The following is a 17,312-nucleotide window of genomic DNA, read 5'->3' as shown; positions in this document are numbered from 1 at the left end:
AGGAATTAATAGAAATGAGAACACACACTCACACACACACACACACACACACACACACACACACACACACAGATCAAGCCTACACCTGCAGCTCCTCTCGCTTCCCTTACTGAGTAAAATAATGTCTGTGTCAACAATAAAATGTTTGGTAGCACCTGTATGAAAGCGGAAGCCTCCACACCTGAAACCTACACTCTTCACAGCTTCCACAACTTTTGTTCACTTGCGTCTCAAATAAAAAAGTGAGTCTCGGGGGGATTTCAACTTCAGATTTGCTCCAGCAGAGGATTTTCTGTTTTCCCATCATGCATTATTCGCAAGACTTTTCCTCATTATACTTTTTCTCAAGAAATTTAAAGTTTCATAAATGAAAAAAAGTTTTTTTTTCCTTGTGATGCACCCTTTAAATCCACAACAGTTACAGTTAAAGGGACAGTTCACCTAAGTTCACCCAATATATATTTTTCCTCTCACCTTTGGTGATATTTATCTATAAATCCGTCTTGTTTTGGTGTGAGTTGCCGAGTTTTAGAGATATCTGCCTTCTCTCAAACATAGTGGAACTAGACATTTAAAATTACATTTTATAATCACAATAATGACCCGCTTACCCAAGATAATTCACAGACCTTGTTGTGAGCAGTTTTATGTAGGAACTACTTTCTTTTTGTGCACAGCAAAGTCTATGGATTATCTTGAGCAACAGCTCTCTGATAAGGAGAGGACGGAGGAGCGGGGGGGGGGGGGGGCGGGCACAGCTGCCATCTGGTCGTTGTGGCGACAGGCGGCGACAATGGCTGCCTCGGACGTGGTGGCAGCATCTCTGGTAAAGACAAGAGAGTGAGGAGGGAGGAGGAGGGGATGGTGGATGGGAGCCAAGGCAAGAGGACACTGAGTTCAGTCGCAGAGAGGTGCCCTGGATGGAGGCCAACAGGTGAACCTGTTGTGTCTGAGCGGCTGGTGTGTGTGTGTGTGTGTGTGTGTGTGTGTGTGTGTGTGATACTGTATCTTCCAGCTCGGTGTAAACACACTTACATGCACCTATTGGCAGTCAAGTCAGAAATGGACTCAATAACCTCGCTTGTTTACACACTGCAGGGTGGCAGCCTCATGTGAATTAATCCAACACAAACCCCTCAGCTCTGTGATAGCAGGGCAAACTCTGCTGATGAAGATGCGATACGGTGGAAATCTCCAGAGCTGCTACTAATGGCCCGAGCTTTGAACCCTAACCTTTGAGGGTATAAGAAAGGACAAATTGCTTACTCTAAATGTTGCCGAAAACACACTTAAAAATGAATTTGATTATTAAAAAATCTTTCAAATGAAAACAAATCTGAGAAAGAAAAATCTCCTGTTCATCTGCTCAGAGAACTCTTGTTTGCACTGCAGGTACATACATATCTCCTGGGATATTGTTAAGAACATGTTGGGAGTCCCACGTCACACTCATTAAATGCAGCATTCGTTGCGTGAAACAGACCTCTGAGATGCAGCGTTGTCCGAAACAGTAGATGGGGACAGAAAAAAAACTGCAAAATGGCTACATACAGCTTGTCAAGCGTAATCTGATTTTAAAAGGCTTTATTTACACCCTTTTTAAACTGAAATCTTCTCTGTGGACTATGAAACTTCACCGGACCATACATCGGCATGGGAGTGAGTAAATAATGAGTGAACTTTACTGATATGGAGGCAGAAGTGTTGCACCTCTATGAACCGTGGCACAAGTGAAAGTTGTCTGTAACTTTTAACTAATGCAAAGGAAGGCCGAAGACACATTTAAGTTTATATTTTTTAAAAAGGCATGCGACCATTACCTTCCACATTTGTCTGGCACAATCTTCTCCGTTAATCATTTTTGTACGGTCCCTAAGTGGAAGTGGTCGGCCTCTGTTCTAAAACACTGCAGCATATCATGTGATGATGAGGGGTCGCAAGAGGTCGTTGCTTTATTTGAGGCTTCAGACAAATATTATGAAACATTTCCATGAACTATGGCCTCAGAACGAGACGATTAAAGGTGACCTGCAGATATGCTGTACTGAACTGGATGTTTCATGAGACACAGTTGTTAAACAGTGTTGATTAACTATAAAGACTACCCACTAGATCTTATTTATTTCTGTTACCGTGTATTTCTTTGAAAGGGAGATACTTTACACGTCCAGTGAAAACATGTCTCTGGTACTCGTGTAAAGCACTGGTATAAATCTCCCAGTCAGATGAATGACTTGGCCTCTTCGATAGCTCTGAGTGCTATATTTACGGCGTTTACGTCATCAGTCACAGGCCTTACGGGGTATGTACAGTCCGTACTGCTACATGTTGGCAACAATACAGGAAGTCTTCCTGTCTTTATGACTTCCTCCATGGCGCAGACCACAGGAAGCTCGCTGGATGTAGGACACGGAAATAGCTTTTGCTCCCATAGCAGATGTGGGAATGTTAATGTCGGTGCTGTTCCACGCTCCTAAATTGCTTCCTTCCCATCATTCAAGTGTATAGCAGAGGTTGGGTGTGAGTCCAGAAACAAGAGAGTGTACCCACAGTGATTGGGATACGTAGGGCTCTGGCATGTGGCCATAACAAACTACATAGGTAATGCTGCAGGTGTTTTCTTACTGTATGTTGACCGAGCTGATAAAGCCCTGGATTACAGTCTACATGCAAGCTGGTAATCCTCCAAACTTTCCTATTCTCCTCCTCCCCGGTCCTTCCATAAAGGTTTTAGGCCAAAGTTAAACACTGCAGACTCAATAAAGCTAGTTTTCGTTGGGTCCATCCGCTGCACGATGGCATGTGAGGTAATCTGAGCCACAAATGCCGCAGCCGACACAACCATTTTCTAATGTATTTCCAGCTCTCTTTTCCTCACCGCCCCCTCTTTCACATAGTGTACTTAGCCAAACAAAAAGCCTTTCTCTGTCTCCCCCATCCCTCCCCTTCCTCTTCGCCCTCCATCAGCTAACGCTCACCCTCTCTCCCTTCTCGCCTCATAAGCAAACGCTTGCCATGATTGTGGATTTTGTCTCTATTACAAGCTGCATACAAAATTAGCTGTCACTCCGTAGCTGCTGAGAAAAACTGGAGGTTGAAACCGTAACAAAAAAAAAAAAAAAGTGCCACATGGAGCGAGTGAGGGGAAACCGAGAAGGGGAGGAGAAGAGGAGGGAGTTGAGGGCGCCTTGGGGGAGTGGTGAGGGTGAGGGGGACTGTGAGGCCTCTGTGCTTTATTTTCCTTGAAAGCTCCCTGAAAACCGCAGACACATGGTACAGAATTCCCCTCACAGTGGGAGGAGGAGGAGGAGGAGGAGGAGGAGGAGGGCTGGCTCTGCAAGAGAGCACCACACTGTCTGTGATAAACACACACACACACACACACACACACGAGGGGAATATTGCAGGCGAGTACACACACTTGGAAAAGGAAGGGAGTGTGTGAACTAGACGTGCAAACACTCAGCCACACAAAAGGCAGCAGAGAAAGAAGGGAACTTTGAAGGAGCCGGCTGGCCAACGCCTCGACGTGCCAGCCCGCCGAAAACCTCAAAAAACATCATATCACCTAAATGCCTCCCAGCTCTATGGGAAAGTGGACGGTCCCACTTTCCACGGGTATTGGTGTGGTGCTGGTGGTAGAGGGGTGAGGGGTGCTAATCCAATGTACAATGTGTTTAACTTTGACTGACAGATCCCCTGAAACCCTCCCAGCCTCCCCTCGCTGTGGGGCCCCTTTGAGCTCGTAGACCGAGGATCAGCGTGGAACTGGCATTTAGGTGACCGACTGGGAAAAAAGCGAAGGGTCAGGTGGTGTGAATGGATCTGTTAGGAGCTGTGACGTGCGGGCTTAGCGTGGACCCAATGCCCTTGAAACAGAATGCTTCATTAGCTGATTGACGGGGTGGAAGCAAAAACCTAAATTTAGCTCTTCTTTGTAAGCTTTTTTTCAGCTTAAAATGACCAAACTCCGTAAGAAAAATCTTGCATTGTAGCTCATCATCTTAAACTTGTTTCCTTTTGCTAGTAGCCCAGCAGGCCACCACAGCATGAGAACTACAAGATCCTGCACTTAAGGTCACAGGTTGGTTAATAAAATGGATAACTAACGCCATCTAGTGGAAACAGTGTCTGCTCTTGCTGTAAATGCAGATCATGTCAGTATAGGCCTAATTCAGCTGCCACTAACAATATAAATAATACCATAGTAGCATAATTCTTGTGATTACAGCTAACAAACAAATTCCATTACAGCCTCTATTTCCTTTACGGCTTAAATCAATAGGGACAAACCACATAATAGCTTGTTCTCTTCAATTACCCTTCTCATTAATGGCTTGGCAAGGTCAGAAAAAGACCTTCTCACAAAGGGGAAGAACAAGTTTTTCCATTTTGTAGCGTGTTAACCCAGAGACCCGGCATGTCCAAACCCTACTTGAAAGCTTGAAAGAGGAGACGGAAAATCTGTGTCAGCACGCTGAATAGCCACTGCCTGCCTGGAAAATGAGGACACAAGGAATGGGAATACAATCAATTTATAAAAAGCCTCAAGTATGACCTTCCTACGTTTTTCCCTCTTCATACTTGACATTACATTATGCAAATCATCTGCCAAATGAGGCAAAAGTTATGCTCAGGAATTCACGTTTGACCTCCATCGATTTTTCCGCTCATTATAAGGTTTTGGTTTCTCTCATGAGGAGGAGGCTTGAGGAGGAGGCTTGAGGTTAGACTCGGAGGATGTCATTTAATAAAAATGCCGCATGATGTACATGATAACATAGTATTTTCAGATAATTCCCAGCATTTCTTGTAATCACTTTGTCATGCCAGATGGCTTTTTTTTTTTTTTAACCACAATGAATGAATCAGTAGGGGTACCAGGAACCTGAAGCAATCTTGGAAAGAGCCAATTTATGTATTGTCACATAAAAAGCACGTCCCTTGAGCCGATGGACTTCATAGGGCTGCAACTAACAGTTATTTTCACTATCCATTATACTATGGCAATAGCTATACAGGCACTTTGGCTTGAAAAGTGACTCGGATGATCAATTATCAAGAAAGTTAACGTTTCATTTTCCGTTGATCGAATAAAGGACTACTTACTAAAAGCTTTTGCAAATCAACTCTGGACAATATGATGGTATTAAATATGGTAGCACATGTTGGAAGATAAGTTCACCCAAAAATAAAAATTCAGTCATTATCTACTCACTCATTTCCTGGAGCAAAAAACTGAAGTAGATAGTAGAAAATGATTTAATAAGACGTTATTCACACCTTCAATGCTGGGTAATGCTTTGAGCTTGGCAGCTACAGTGAAGATTTTGGCTTTAAAAGGGTGTGAATACCATGTTTTCAAATTCATTCACTTGAATTACGCCAGACATTTATTTTTCTATTGTTTTTTAAATTTTATTTTAAAATAAGTCCCCATCTACAGCAGTTGTTTAGGAGAATGCTGCAACACTGTTTCGTTGTGAAGCTCCAGAAATGCCTTATTTTGTCAACTACGACTGACTTTCCATCTGCATGGTGGTGAGTAGATTATGATTTAATTTTCATTTCTGGGTGAACGTATCCTTTAAAACAGTACATCTTAACCCTTTCATGCATGAATTATGATAACCTCGACAAGTTTTTCCAACTTTTATTGCCACATAATACTTCAACAGGTTTCTCTCATTTCTCCGTTGGGGATAGTTTTGTTGACTTGAAGGAGATGTTCCCTGTTGATATACGTAGATAATCTAATTCTAACAAATCTTCACCAACTCCCTGAGTCTTTGTGGGATCAGCTGAAAAAACATCAGACATATCAAATCCCCCACTTCCACTGCCTTCATTATCCAGGAATAAGTCAGATGTTTTCATATCACTGTCATCTCCTTCATTTCTAACACCCGACTTGTTCATCTCAACACTACTAAAATCGACCTCATCTTCAGGACCTCTGCTCTTGTTTTCTCTGCTAAGCACAGCGTCCTCAGAGTTCAAGGTCCAATCACCCGGAGCTTCTTTTTCCTTCATCCTTGTTGAAGTGTTTGGAAAATTATCCTTATCAGCCGGTGTGATTGGTGTCTGGGTTATACCTCTGACACCACTGAACGAAGCACTTCCCAGAATATCAGTGTACATGACAGCTTTGACTCTGGCAGGCCGCTTGAGCAGCCTGACTATGGGTACATTTCCAGCACCATTAGTTAGGGAGGTAGATCCATTGAGCTCTTTGACAGAAGTGTATTTTCCTCTTACACGTTTGCCTCTCACTGTGCTGCTGGTGGAACTGTTGAGTGGGCTCGGCTTCATTGCAAAAGGTTTGGTTTTGTTGGGTGGTCTTGGCTCAGATTGTATACCTCCTGCTGATCTGGGATAAGCTGAGGAGATTCTGTGACTTGCAGATGCTGTAGCTGGATTTTGTTCTCTGTACTTCCAGTGTGTTTGAGTTGTAGCATTTCCAATTCTCTTTTGGACAGGGTGAAATCCCAGATGGGTATAGATTTTGTGGGTATTTTTGTATTTGTCAGGTGTAAATCTGGTGACTGCTTCAGCGCTTCCCACCGCCTTCAACGGTGATTGCAGGTCTTCACTGTTTTGTTCAGTTGGACTCATTGTGGATACACGGCTGCTACCTGGTTTTGTTTTATTGTACCACCTGTGTTGCCAGATCTGTGAGCCTCTATGTCTAAATCCTTCAAAACCCTGCTGGACTCTGGTAGACTTCTCTGCTTCACTAACTGAAGATTTGGCTCCCTCGAGTGGTCGAGTGCCAAATCCTTTGAGACCATAAATCCTTTTGTGGATTCTGTACTGCCTGCGATCTGGATTGCTGTCCAGACCCGCATCACTTTCAGGCATCAGAGGCCTGGCTTCCTTAAATCTCGATGGGAACGGCCTTGGAGTGGTTTGGACAAGATCTAAAGTGCCAGAAGGCGGTGAGGAATAATCTGTGGGTGTCCTCTCAAGTTTTGCTGGTGTAGTAGACACCTTTCTCTGGCCAAAACTATACTTTGCTGACAAAGATGGGTGTATGTTTGCGATTTTAAACTTCCCTTTGTCGAAGCTGTATCGTTGAGAGTTGGTCCTTTCATTAGAGCCATCGGAGGAGAGGATAGATGGCTCCTTCACAGCTCTCAACGGAGCATTTTTGAATCCTCTGAAGCCATAGATGCTTTTAGTGGTTTGCCCAGGTTTGTATGCAGTCATAGATCCTCTTGTGGTCGTATTAACCAGGCTACTTACAACAGATTTCCCACTGCCAGGGGCATAGTTACCCTGGAAATCTGCATGAGGTCTGGGGAGGAAACTTTGCATGGGGTTGTCTGTCCCTGGAGCAGGATGTACTGACATTTGAGCAAGAGTTTCTGGGGTAGTGTGTTGATATTTGGTAAAACTATCTGTGTGAGCCCCATACTGGGCCATATATGCGTTATGATACAGTGGATTGGCATAGTTAGAGAGATGTTGCACTTCCTTGGTTGGCTCTCCTGTCTTTGATTGTTTAAAATTGGAAGAAAACCTGCCGTAAACTTGAGCATCAGTGGGAGTTTGCTTATGAGGTGTTGTGGGAAAAGCCCTGTGTCCATCACCAGTGGCTGTATTAACTTTCTCACGTCCATCAGAAGAGGCCTGGGAGTCCTTGAACAGATACGACTGGACCTTTCTGTATCTCGGTGTCTTGCTGCTGCTCGCAGAGTGCAACCCCTGGGAGAAATCTGTGATGGATGGTGCCAGTTTTTCTGGGCTTGGATTGCCTTTAATAACAGAGGTGTCGAAGCTTTTGCTGATTGATGGCGCACGAGGGGCAGTTTGACTCGCTAAGCCGAAAAATTTGCTTGATTGAACCCCGCGAGATGTGCTCAGCAGCCCGACCGCAGCAAGCTCATTTGTCTCTTCATAGCCACTGTAATGCCATCTTGAAGTTGGCGGTGAAGTACTCCAATATCTACCAGCCTGGGATGAAAAAAGAGAAGAGCGAGAGGGTTGCCAGACTGTTTCATCTTCAGCCACCTTTGGAGGGTTATTTCCAGGAAGTCTTTCTTTGTTGGAGGATTTTTGAGCATCTTTGAGGTCCCAGACTTGAGATGGACGAGAGCTCTGATGAAAGGGACTGGCATTGTGAGATGATTTCCTAACGATCACTGGGGGTGAATAATAGGAATTTCCACTTTGCCCTACTCCTCGAGAGAATGGGTGGTGATTTACTTCGGATTGCCGTCTCTCAAAGCTTTGTCCGGTGAAAATGCTGTTTGCTGACCTCACTTCACTCTGCGCTCCAGTTGTTCCCTCTCGGGAGTGTCTGTTATCTGGGACGTTTTGATAACTAAACCGTGGAGGGTTTGATTGATGGTGAATGATTGACAAGGCCTCTTTATAATTCCTGCTTGTATCAGTTTCACTGCGAGTTCCAGCGTGGAGTCCAGTTTCGGGTAATGGCAGAGCAGTAAACAGATGATGACTGTATGGGGTGTACACATGTCTCGGGACATTGTGTTGCACTCCATTGTCCACTTGGGTTGATATGGGACTGCCTAAAAGTGGAAAAGAATGTCAACATAAGACACAACTATTTATTCTTTGTAATGTTGTTATACAGGTAAATAATAACTGTGATGCTGTAGAAATACTAAAAGAAAAATGTCTTGGTTTGAAGTAGAGTTACACAATACAATAAGATAGATGTTAATTCCAAAATATCTACAATCAGGATGTAATCAAATGGTAATGTTAGCTAGGGAATGATTAAATGCAAAAGTAAGTGGGTTATTGAATATGATATTTTGTCTTTAAATATGGCTGTCCCTTGTCCCTTCAGATTTTCCCTTTTCCATCTTCTTTTCAATCAGGAAGTGGTGAAATGATAACAAATTGTCAGATTTCTTACTTTTATGGAATTTGCAACCAGGTACACAGCAACATAACATTATTCCAGCATTCAAACGTCCCACCCTGAGCCAAGGAGCCTAAAAAAGAAGGGTCATTATTTCACTGAATCTTGCTTGCTTTGGTGAACGACTGATTTAAAAAAAAAAAAAATCATAAAATTGGCATGTTGTTTGTCCCTCAATTTAATTCGGGAAAGGTTCCTGTTCACAGTGTCATTGCAGTCTCATCAGCAATATTAGGTCGGACCTGCCACTTTTGGGCACAATATTATCAGCCTTGTCAATCATTTGAGAAAAAAAATCAGTCTGGAGACATTTCTTCATCAAGATGTCATACAACGTAGAGATGTTGTGTTTTAGTGTGTTTATCCATGCATCTCCCGTAGACTTCAATACAGCAGGCACCACAGTCTGGCCCCAAAGTAAGATTCAGTGACGTGATGACCCTTCCTTCTTTTTGAGGTTCCTTGCCACAAGTGAGACATCAGAGGAAAATGGATGTTGAGTGAATATGGTCTATGGCGAGACAAATCATTTTAAATCGTGCGATGAATAAGGTGTCATGGTGCACACCAGAAGGGACAGGAATTCACCTCTCTATACCCTGGTTTTAGTTAAATATAATCTGAATCGCTATGTAGAAAGAACAAATACATTTCCAGATTTGTTTACTTAAATCTCATAAAGTAAAATCCATATCTCTCTACACTTTTGTTTCACTGCCAACATAAAACTTAAAGTTAAAAGACATGCCTGTGAAAATATCTATAAATCAAACAGCTGCAGCTTTAAGTTAACAAACACGTTCACCTCTATCTATCAGCCAACACGAGTCATGACGTCTCTCAGAGAGTCATTAAGATGAGCATCAGCTCACTGAAACTGCACACGCGGCAGAATTGGTCTGGCAGATACTGGCCTGATAGCGCTCACCTCTTGCATCATCTGAACACATGACGAACGGTATGACAGCTGCACAGACCAGCGCAAAGACAAACAAGAGTCTGCAGAGGAGACAAAAAAACACTCACTGGAGTATTTTTGTAATTTATGGGAATCATAATGCTGTCAATCAAAAAACATTTTCAGATTTTATGACTGCATGTGCACAAGGCTCGTAAAACGGGGATATTTACCTTGAGTAGGGAGCAGAGTTTTCGAACATGATGGTCAGTTTCCTCCTAGGTTTTTTAAGGTTGTCAAGAAACGACCATAAAGGTAAGTTGTAGTAGTGTTGTCAGCCCATTTGTTTTACTTGTCAAAGAAATGAGTCACTGAGCTCTGACACTGCTGCTGGTTGTGAGTCTGATTGGAGGAAATGCTCCTCACCTGGCCTCAAGTGACCCACTTCCTGGAGTTGTCTGAAAGGGGTTTTCCTGTTTTAGCTGATTCATTGTAGAATACTGTGGCCTAGACTTGATCGAACATGATGTTGCAACTGTGATTTTGCACACACACACACACACACATACACACATTACACCATTGTTTTTATGATGCAAAAAGTGACTCACTCGAACGCCCATCCACAATTCAGCATGCAGCCACAGAAAAAGTGAATTCAAATCAGAGCTTATTTATTTTTCCTTAAATATGTAACAAATATATCAAATAAATACAGTCATGAAAATAATAAATATCACATACATTAGTGCATTAATAGGCCTAAAATGGGCAACTTTGGCAATTCACATTTTTTTCTCATTTGACTGTATCAGCAACTTAGTGGTATCATTTAAAAAGGCAAGCAGAAAGCTGAAAAGTTAACTTAAATCATGGTTGAATGTGTCCATGTGTCCAGGTTTCATCGTCTTCATGATTCAAGTCCATGTTGCACAGGATATCTTGAAAATAAATATAGGCTAGTATCACATTATCCAGGGTATCTGAAGCTGTAGACTCCTTAAAACATGAAGCAGGACATCATGGCGAGGTTCCTCATGTCATCACTGGTTAGACAGTCTGCTAAAAGAAAACAGGACAAATTAGATTAGAACATTTTATACATCCACTATTTCTTTTTATAATAAAACATTCTGTTCGGTGTGGGGTACATATTTTGGGTATTCAACATTTAAAATTACAGATTTGTTAACTTTTTCTATGAGAAAATGTAAGACATGATGGATGATAGATGCTAGATTGGAAACTAAAATCCTAAACTTTGCGAGTTGTGTACTTTTCTGCCAACTTGACAGCCTTAAAACAAAAGCGTGAATCAGTAGCCTACTGCTTCTGTGGTCACGCCCACCAAACTGCATTCTCAAAATGTTCATTTTAAGAACGCTCTAATGTTTCGCCCCAACAACATGACGTTAAGTTAAAAACTAGATAGCCTACTAAAAAGTTAAAATCATACATAGAGGCTTTGTTTTGGTCTAAGAAAATGTAAAAGTAATGGATTAATTTATCAAATGTGGCAACATTTGCACAGAAGCTGACACGGAAACTAAAATCCTAAACTTTGTGCTACGTCACTAAGATTGTTGTCGACTTAAAAGCCTGTATGAATACACTCCCATCTAACTGCATTCTTAAAATGTTCATTTCAACAACTCCCTAATGTTTTGCCCCAATGAGACAAGTCCAAAACTAGATACTAAAAAGTCAAAATTATACGTAAAAGCTTGTTTTTGTGTGAGAAAATGTAAAAAAATATTTCATTAAATGTGTCAATTGACACTGAAGCTGAACCTAAACTTTGCACTACACCACTGAGGTGGTTGTGTCCTTCTGTCACCTGTAAAACCTGTATGAGTAACCCACTGTTATTGTAGTGACGCCCACCAAACTTCATTCTCAAAATACTCATTTTAAGAACTTCCTAATGTTTTGCCCCAACAACAGGGGTTAAAAACTAGGTACTAAAAGTTCAAGTTATACATAAGTTATGTTTTTGTAGACGAAAATGTAAAAGATAGTGGATTATGTAACGAAATGTGGCACAGTGACACTGAAGCTAGACTTCTGTCACCTGTAGGATGAGCCCACTGTTGTTGTGGTCACCCCACCAAACTTCATTCTCAAAATGTTCATTTTAAGAGCTCCCTAATGTTTCACACCTCAACAACATGACAAGACAAAAACTACTATGAGCCACTTACTTTCTCCGCCCCTCGGCCGTGAGCTCTTCCCGCTTATCTTCTGCCAAACTTTCCGACAAGACCGCCGGAGCCTCCCTCCTCTGGAGCCCGCGGAAGAGTCGCTCTCCTCGGCTGCGCTCTCGGGAAGCTGCCCCTCCTCGCTGTCGTCACAGCCGTCTTGAACGTCACCCTCCTCCTCTTCCTCCTCCGGGTCCTCCTGGTCGAGGACTCCCGCGGCTAACAGCCGCTCCAGGACGCACTCGTCCACCCTCAGCTCGGCTCTGATCTTCCCCTCTCCGGAGATGGACGTGGTGTGTCGGCACAGCGGGCAGTCGATGGACGCGTCCTCACCGGAGCCCAGGGGTCGTGACAGGGCCAACAGGCAGCTCTCACAGAAGCTGTGTTTGCACTGGAGCTCCCGGGGACACCGCCGACCTGCGTTGAAGGTCCGGTAACAAATCCCGCACTCAAGCTCTGAATACATGCTGCTGTTTGATCTGTGATGCTCCTCACTGATTTATCTCAAGGTTTGAATGAAGTGAGACGGGGTGAGCTGTCCAGACTTATACCACAGGGTGTGAGGACGTGTGTGGGAGGAGGGAGAGGAGAAACGTAGTAGACCAGGGCCAAATAAACACAACCTATGAGTCATCAAGCTCAAAATACAAGTGATGCAATGAAACCACAGGGACCAGCACACACACTCCCTCACGTATCTCCACAGTCACACACCTGTCATTATAATAGGACAGGAGCACAGCCAGGTGCAGGCTGACAGAGCAACATACTTTACTGATTAATCATTAAATGTTGGATTGGAAGCTGAGTGTTCTCTCTGAGAGGCTTCACAAGTTTTATTCAAAGTTCAGTAAACTCCAGCTGTAGACTTCCCCTACTTAATCTAACTTGGATTCATGTCAGAAGTCCACACACTCTTGACACTCAAGGGTGTGTGTGTGTGTGTGTGTGTGTGATATGACGTAAGCCCTTCCCCTCTCCATGGTAATCCCCAAACAATCTCACTCCAGCCCTTTCATGGTGCTTTCCGGCTGAAACCCTTGCCAACAATCACAGACCCTGAGTCGTGCAGTCTTTTGTTCCTGATCTTTACCGCTTTTTGTCACCGGCGTTGAACTTACTGTAACTATCTAGTCATGCTTGAACACAGCTTTTCAACTTGGATGACCGTAAAATAGAAAGGTGTTTACCAAAAAAGTGAGGAGAGTAAAAGAAACCTTTAATGCTTTATTATTTAGACAGTACAGTACAGTCTTCTTGGTAAAAAGACTCAATTTGAAGACACAAAGGACTGAACACTATTTTAAAACAAAGTATACCATATGTTCTGCTCCCTGCCTTCTATAGTACAGTACAAGAAAGATAGATATAAGTGTGCTCGACTATAATTATAGTATACAGATGCTTGTACAGTGTGTCTTGTGGGATAACAACCCTCTAAAACAACAGGTACAACATGTCACTTTAAGTTTCAACGTAAGAGTATTAAGTCCAAAAAGAGTTACATCCAAATCACTAAGGATTTTAATACATTTGTTTTCTTAACTGTTTTCATAGTAGCCTCTATGACACGTTATCGAATCATTCTGTACATGTTTGTTTTGCTCTACTAATGCCACAGATCTATTCCTCATTAAATATTTATTGTTGTTGTGTTAGGAACCACTGCTTCAGGCCTGACTGTAGTATGTACTTCACTGTTATAAAATGAATAATAAACATCTGTATTTATTGTTTAACCTTTTGCTGAGAGCCTTTAAGCAACAGTCACAGTCCGTCCGAATCAGAGGTTTGGGCCAGAAAATAAAATGAACAATGCCTGAGTTCAGTTTCTGGTAGGCTGGCTCAAAGTCATGAGTGAAGAAAACCTAAATTAAATAATTGGAGATTCATGTTTTTCATTGAATCGTTTTTTTTTTTTTAATACAGTCTGATGTGTGTGTGTGTGTGTGTGTGTGAGGACTGCAAATCACTGTAGGGGTGAAAAAGGTTTAAATGTTTTGTTACGTCTGGTGGTTTTAAAACCTTCTCTCGTGTGTCTGGTTTTAATTCTTCTTCATAACTTCTTTAAAAATCCATCACAAAGTCTTCACTTCATAACATAGTGTTAGGCTTTGTAATGAAATAACCTCAGAGAAACTCAGGCTAAGCAAGTATGCCATTAATTAGCTTTGAATCCTATCTTAACAGCTGTCTTAGATGATTATGTTTTGATCACTTAGTAACGAACTAAGAAATAATTACACAGAACATAGCAGAGGAGGCGTCCAGCATGTCGGTACAGGACGAACTGTACAAGGAAATCATTCAATCAGGGTGCAACATATCACGAGTACAGGTTATGTGACTTCGTTTATCTGTCAATAATTCACCTGTTTACACTTCATAAGAACGTACATCAGAACATCTCCTCTGCTCTAAACATACACACATGGACTCTTCTGTTTACTTTCACTAGGTTTTTGTTCCTGACACCCACTAGTTTCCTGCTTGTTGAAACACAGACACTGACTCACTCAAACTACCATCCAAAATTCAGCTCGCAGCCACAGAAAGCTTCAAAGTGAACTCAAGCCAGAGCTTGTTAAATGTGTAACAGATATATCAAAATAAACATAATCATGAATACACTGAATATCACATCCTGTACTTTAGTGTATTAATAGGATTAAAATTCACAAGTTCTACATGTTTTCATCATTTAAATGATCAGCTTCATGGTGGTCAATCATTTAAACAAACAATCAGAAAACCGAAAAGCTAAGTTGATTTATAGTCGACTGTGTCTGTTTATATCGCTCTAAGGTTTCATCAATCATCGTCATCAAGTTTATGTTCGTATCACATTTTCCACGACATCTTAAGCTGTGGACTGCTTTAAAACAAGTAGCAGACAGAGATAGGAAATAAAGATTGTTAGAACAAAATTCCTGGATCTGTCCCTTTATTGGGATCCACACCCAAAGATAATGGGTTCTATTCTTGGCCCATCCTTCATCTAAGTTCCCTGGAAGTCTGTTCAGTAGTTTTTGTGTTGTCCTGGTGACAAACCAACAAACAAACAAACAGACACGAGTGAATACATAACCTCCTCGGCTGAGATAATGAACTTTTTTTTTTTCTGCATTACGATCTCTGGAAGAAAGGTTTCGTATCACCACGGCAGCATATACGCTGATATTGATGATAGGCCAAGATAATATCAGCCAAGCTTTGGTCGGGCTCTAACGGGCAAACCTACCATGTTGACAGACTAACACTAAACAGCTGGCATCTAGCATGTCAGTACAGGACAAGCTGGTTACAAGGAAATTTAATCAGTCAATTCAATCAGGGTGCAACAGATTCTGTAGTACAGGTTACTGTCAGTAACTCAGCTGTTTACACTTCATAGGAACACCCCTGCTCTGAACATACACGACTGTTCTGTCCCTGAAATGTATTTACTTTACTAGGTATTTGTACCTGACACCCACTGGTATAAACATGCAAACGTGATCATTTTCATTCAGCAGAAGAAATGTTTTACATCTTGCTTTCAATGTAAAATGTAAGGATGTTAATAATTACACCCTAATCCACACCTTGCTATTTAAAACCTCCAACATGCTGACTGTGTGGAAGCGTAATAACATAATATGCGAGTGGAGTCGAGTAAGTCCGGATCAAGAGACTCTCAATCTGTCATTTTCTGTCTTGTGTGTCCTGGTTACCTTCCCATCACCAGGGGTTTAATTACTGCTGAGCAAACCACAGAGATGCCTCATGGGGCAGGAGACAAGGACGAGCGAAATCAGGTGGTTGCCAGCAAGCCAAGCTCAGACACGTACTGGAGCTGAAGAGTATTGAGATAGAGACTTGAAGAGGGTGGGGGGGACACTCCAGGATGAGAGCTGTGCCAACATGAGTATGAATTGTGAGAGGGGAAGTACCTGGGTCGGAGGTGGGCATCAAACTGTGCTCTGATCAAAGCCGTGTGTGGTGGGTAAGTGGCTCTCTTATCTGCTTCCTATGTAAAGATGGATGGCTGCCAGTTTCTCTCTGTGTAATCTCACTGAACCTGGTGGCCTACATAGATACAAGAGGGCTCGTTTTAATATACAGGGCAGCCATTCAGCGCTGAATTCAACATTTCCATCCCACAACTTCTTTTTCTTGTTCCATGTGATTTTGGAGTAAATCAAAATGCCTATTGTTGTTGTAAATTATATTTGGCTCCTATGTTTTTGCTCTGATTTTATGGAAGTCTAGTTTATTTATGAAAGAAAAGGGTTTGAGTATGTGTTGCCATGCACCAATTCAAATGAGACCCAATCTGCTAAGCAACAATCTACCCGCGAGTAAGCTTGTAGTTGTCCCATGAGAGCAACGAGCAGGGACATAAAAGAGTCTGCAAAGCAAATCAAATCAAGGGCTTTGTTTTTATAAATGACAGAGTTTAACTGGATAGAAGAAGAAATAGTTTGACATGTTGAGAAATACACTAGCGTATTTGGTTTCTTAAAGGGGGAATATGCAGGAATTTAAGTTGAAAGTGTTCAGAAATTAACGGAAATTATCCTCAGAATGTGAATAAGTAGCAGCTTTTGATATTATGATGTCTATGTATTGGGTTGCAAGATATCTAATGGAGTAAGCATGCTACCTCTGGCCAGTCCTGGTCCAAAGCTCCTGTGCTAGCACCGTAAACACTAACACTCCCCCGGTCCCCGAGCTCCCAGTCAGGACCACTAGCTTCACAGCTAACTGAGCTAACTAGCTAAGGGCTAAATAAATTAAATACTTTAATGTATAAAATTGGTGGTTACCCTTTAAGCTACCAGCTGATACTACATTTCCCATGATTCAATAGTGAGTTTTGTTAAAACAAGCTCCATGTCGTCAATTTGTAACACAAGCTTACTTCTAAAAATTCTCGACGTTGACGATATGTTCTCATACTACATAAAGCTCCTCCAGAGCCACACAAATACAACTGGTTTAATATGCTGACTGATAATCAGCTGCCCCTTTAAATGGAAATCTGAGTGGAGAAAGATGGACGTGCGCACACTCATGGGCAGCAAGAATCATTACAAAGACTTGTTGCTTAATTTTGTTGTTTTTCTTGTTATCCATTTCCAAACTTTCTGGACATGCTCCGAGCGTGCACGCCAGCACACACTTCATGGACTCTAGGTCATTGTGAGTAGGTGGGGGGGGGGACTGGTTAGACGTGGATGAGTGGTTAAATGGATGAATGCGATGACTCATGGGGTCTGGAATCTGTTCATAAAACTTAGAAGAAACAAAGCAGCAGGAGAGGAGAACGTGGCATTTAAAA

The 17,312-nt window shown here is 42.2% G+C and overlaps 2 protein-coding genes across 3 annotated transcripts; both read right to left on the bottom strand.

Annotated features, from left to right (window-relative positions):
- Positions 1 to 5,637: 5,637 nt before the first annotated feature.
- LOC141003790 (uncharacterized) lies at positions 5,638 to 10,204 on the bottom strand. Its single transcript, XM_073475254.1, has 3 exons — positions 10,025 to 10,204; positions 9,822 to 9,892; positions 5,638 to 8,534 (listed from the first exon to the last, which is right to left on the bottom strand). Exons 1-3 carry the CDS (start codon positions 10,051 to 10,053, stop codon positions 5,686 to 5,688), a joined length of 2,949 nt encoding a protein of 982 aa, XP_073331355.1. The 5' UTR covers positions 10,054 to 10,204; the 3' UTR covers positions 5,638 to 5,685.
- A 240-nt stretch (positions 10,205 to 10,444) lies between these two features.
- On the bottom strand, positions 10,445 to 12,543 carry LOC141003663 (RING finger protein 227). Of its 2 annotated transcripts, none has more exons than XM_073475078.1 (2): positions 11,993 to 12,543; positions 10,445 to 10,850 (listed from the first exon to the last, which is right to left on the bottom strand). In XM_073475078.1, the coding sequence occupies exons 1-2, from the start codon at positions 12,453 to 12,455 to the stop codon at positions 10,792 to 10,794; spliced, it is 522 nt and encodes a 173-aa protein (XP_073331179.1). In that variant the 5' UTR covers positions 12,456 to 12,543; the 3' UTR covers positions 10,445 to 10,791. The 2 variants fall into 2 exon arrangements, with proteins under 2 accessions (XP_073331179.1, XP_073331178.1); XM_073475077.1 differs by having other exon boundaries at positions 10,445 to 10,853; positions 11,993 to 12,540.
- Between the last annotated feature and the right edge of the window lie 4,769 nt (positions 12,544 to 17,312).

This window comes from Pagrus major, chromosome 10 (assembly GCF_040436345.1).
Source record: "Pagrus major chromosome 10, Pma_NU_1.0".
NCBI classification, from domain to species: Eukaryota; Metazoa; Chordata; class Actinopteri; order Spariformes; family Sparidae; genus Pagrus; species Pagrus major.
The sequence above is the reverse complement of the archived record's forward strand: the minus strand, read 5'-3'. Positions and strand labels throughout refer to the sequence as shown.

Excerpts from the sequence above, each read along its gene's own strand:
- LOC141003663 (XM_073475077.1), bottom strand. The coding sequence starts at position 12,455 with ATGTATTCAGAGCTTGAGTGCGGGATTTGTTACCGGACCTTCAACGCA. Across the intron at positions 10,854-11,992 it reads ACGGCCGAGGGGCGGAGAAA|CAGACTGTCTAACCAGTGAT; the intron begins GTAAGTGGCTCA and ends GTTTTCTTTTAG.
- LOC141003790 (XM_073475254.1), bottom strand. The coding sequence starts at position 10,053 with ATGTTCGAAAACTCTGCTCCCTACTCAAG. Across the intron at positions 9,893-10,024 it reads AACTCTGCTCCCTACTCAAG|ACTCTTGTTTGTCTTTGCGC; the intron begins GTAAATATCCCC and ends TCTCCTCTGCAG. Across the intron at positions 8,535-9,821 it reads GTGTTCAGATGATGCAAGAG|GCAGTCCCATATCAACCCAA; the intron begins GTGAGCGCTATC and ends TTCCACTTTTAG.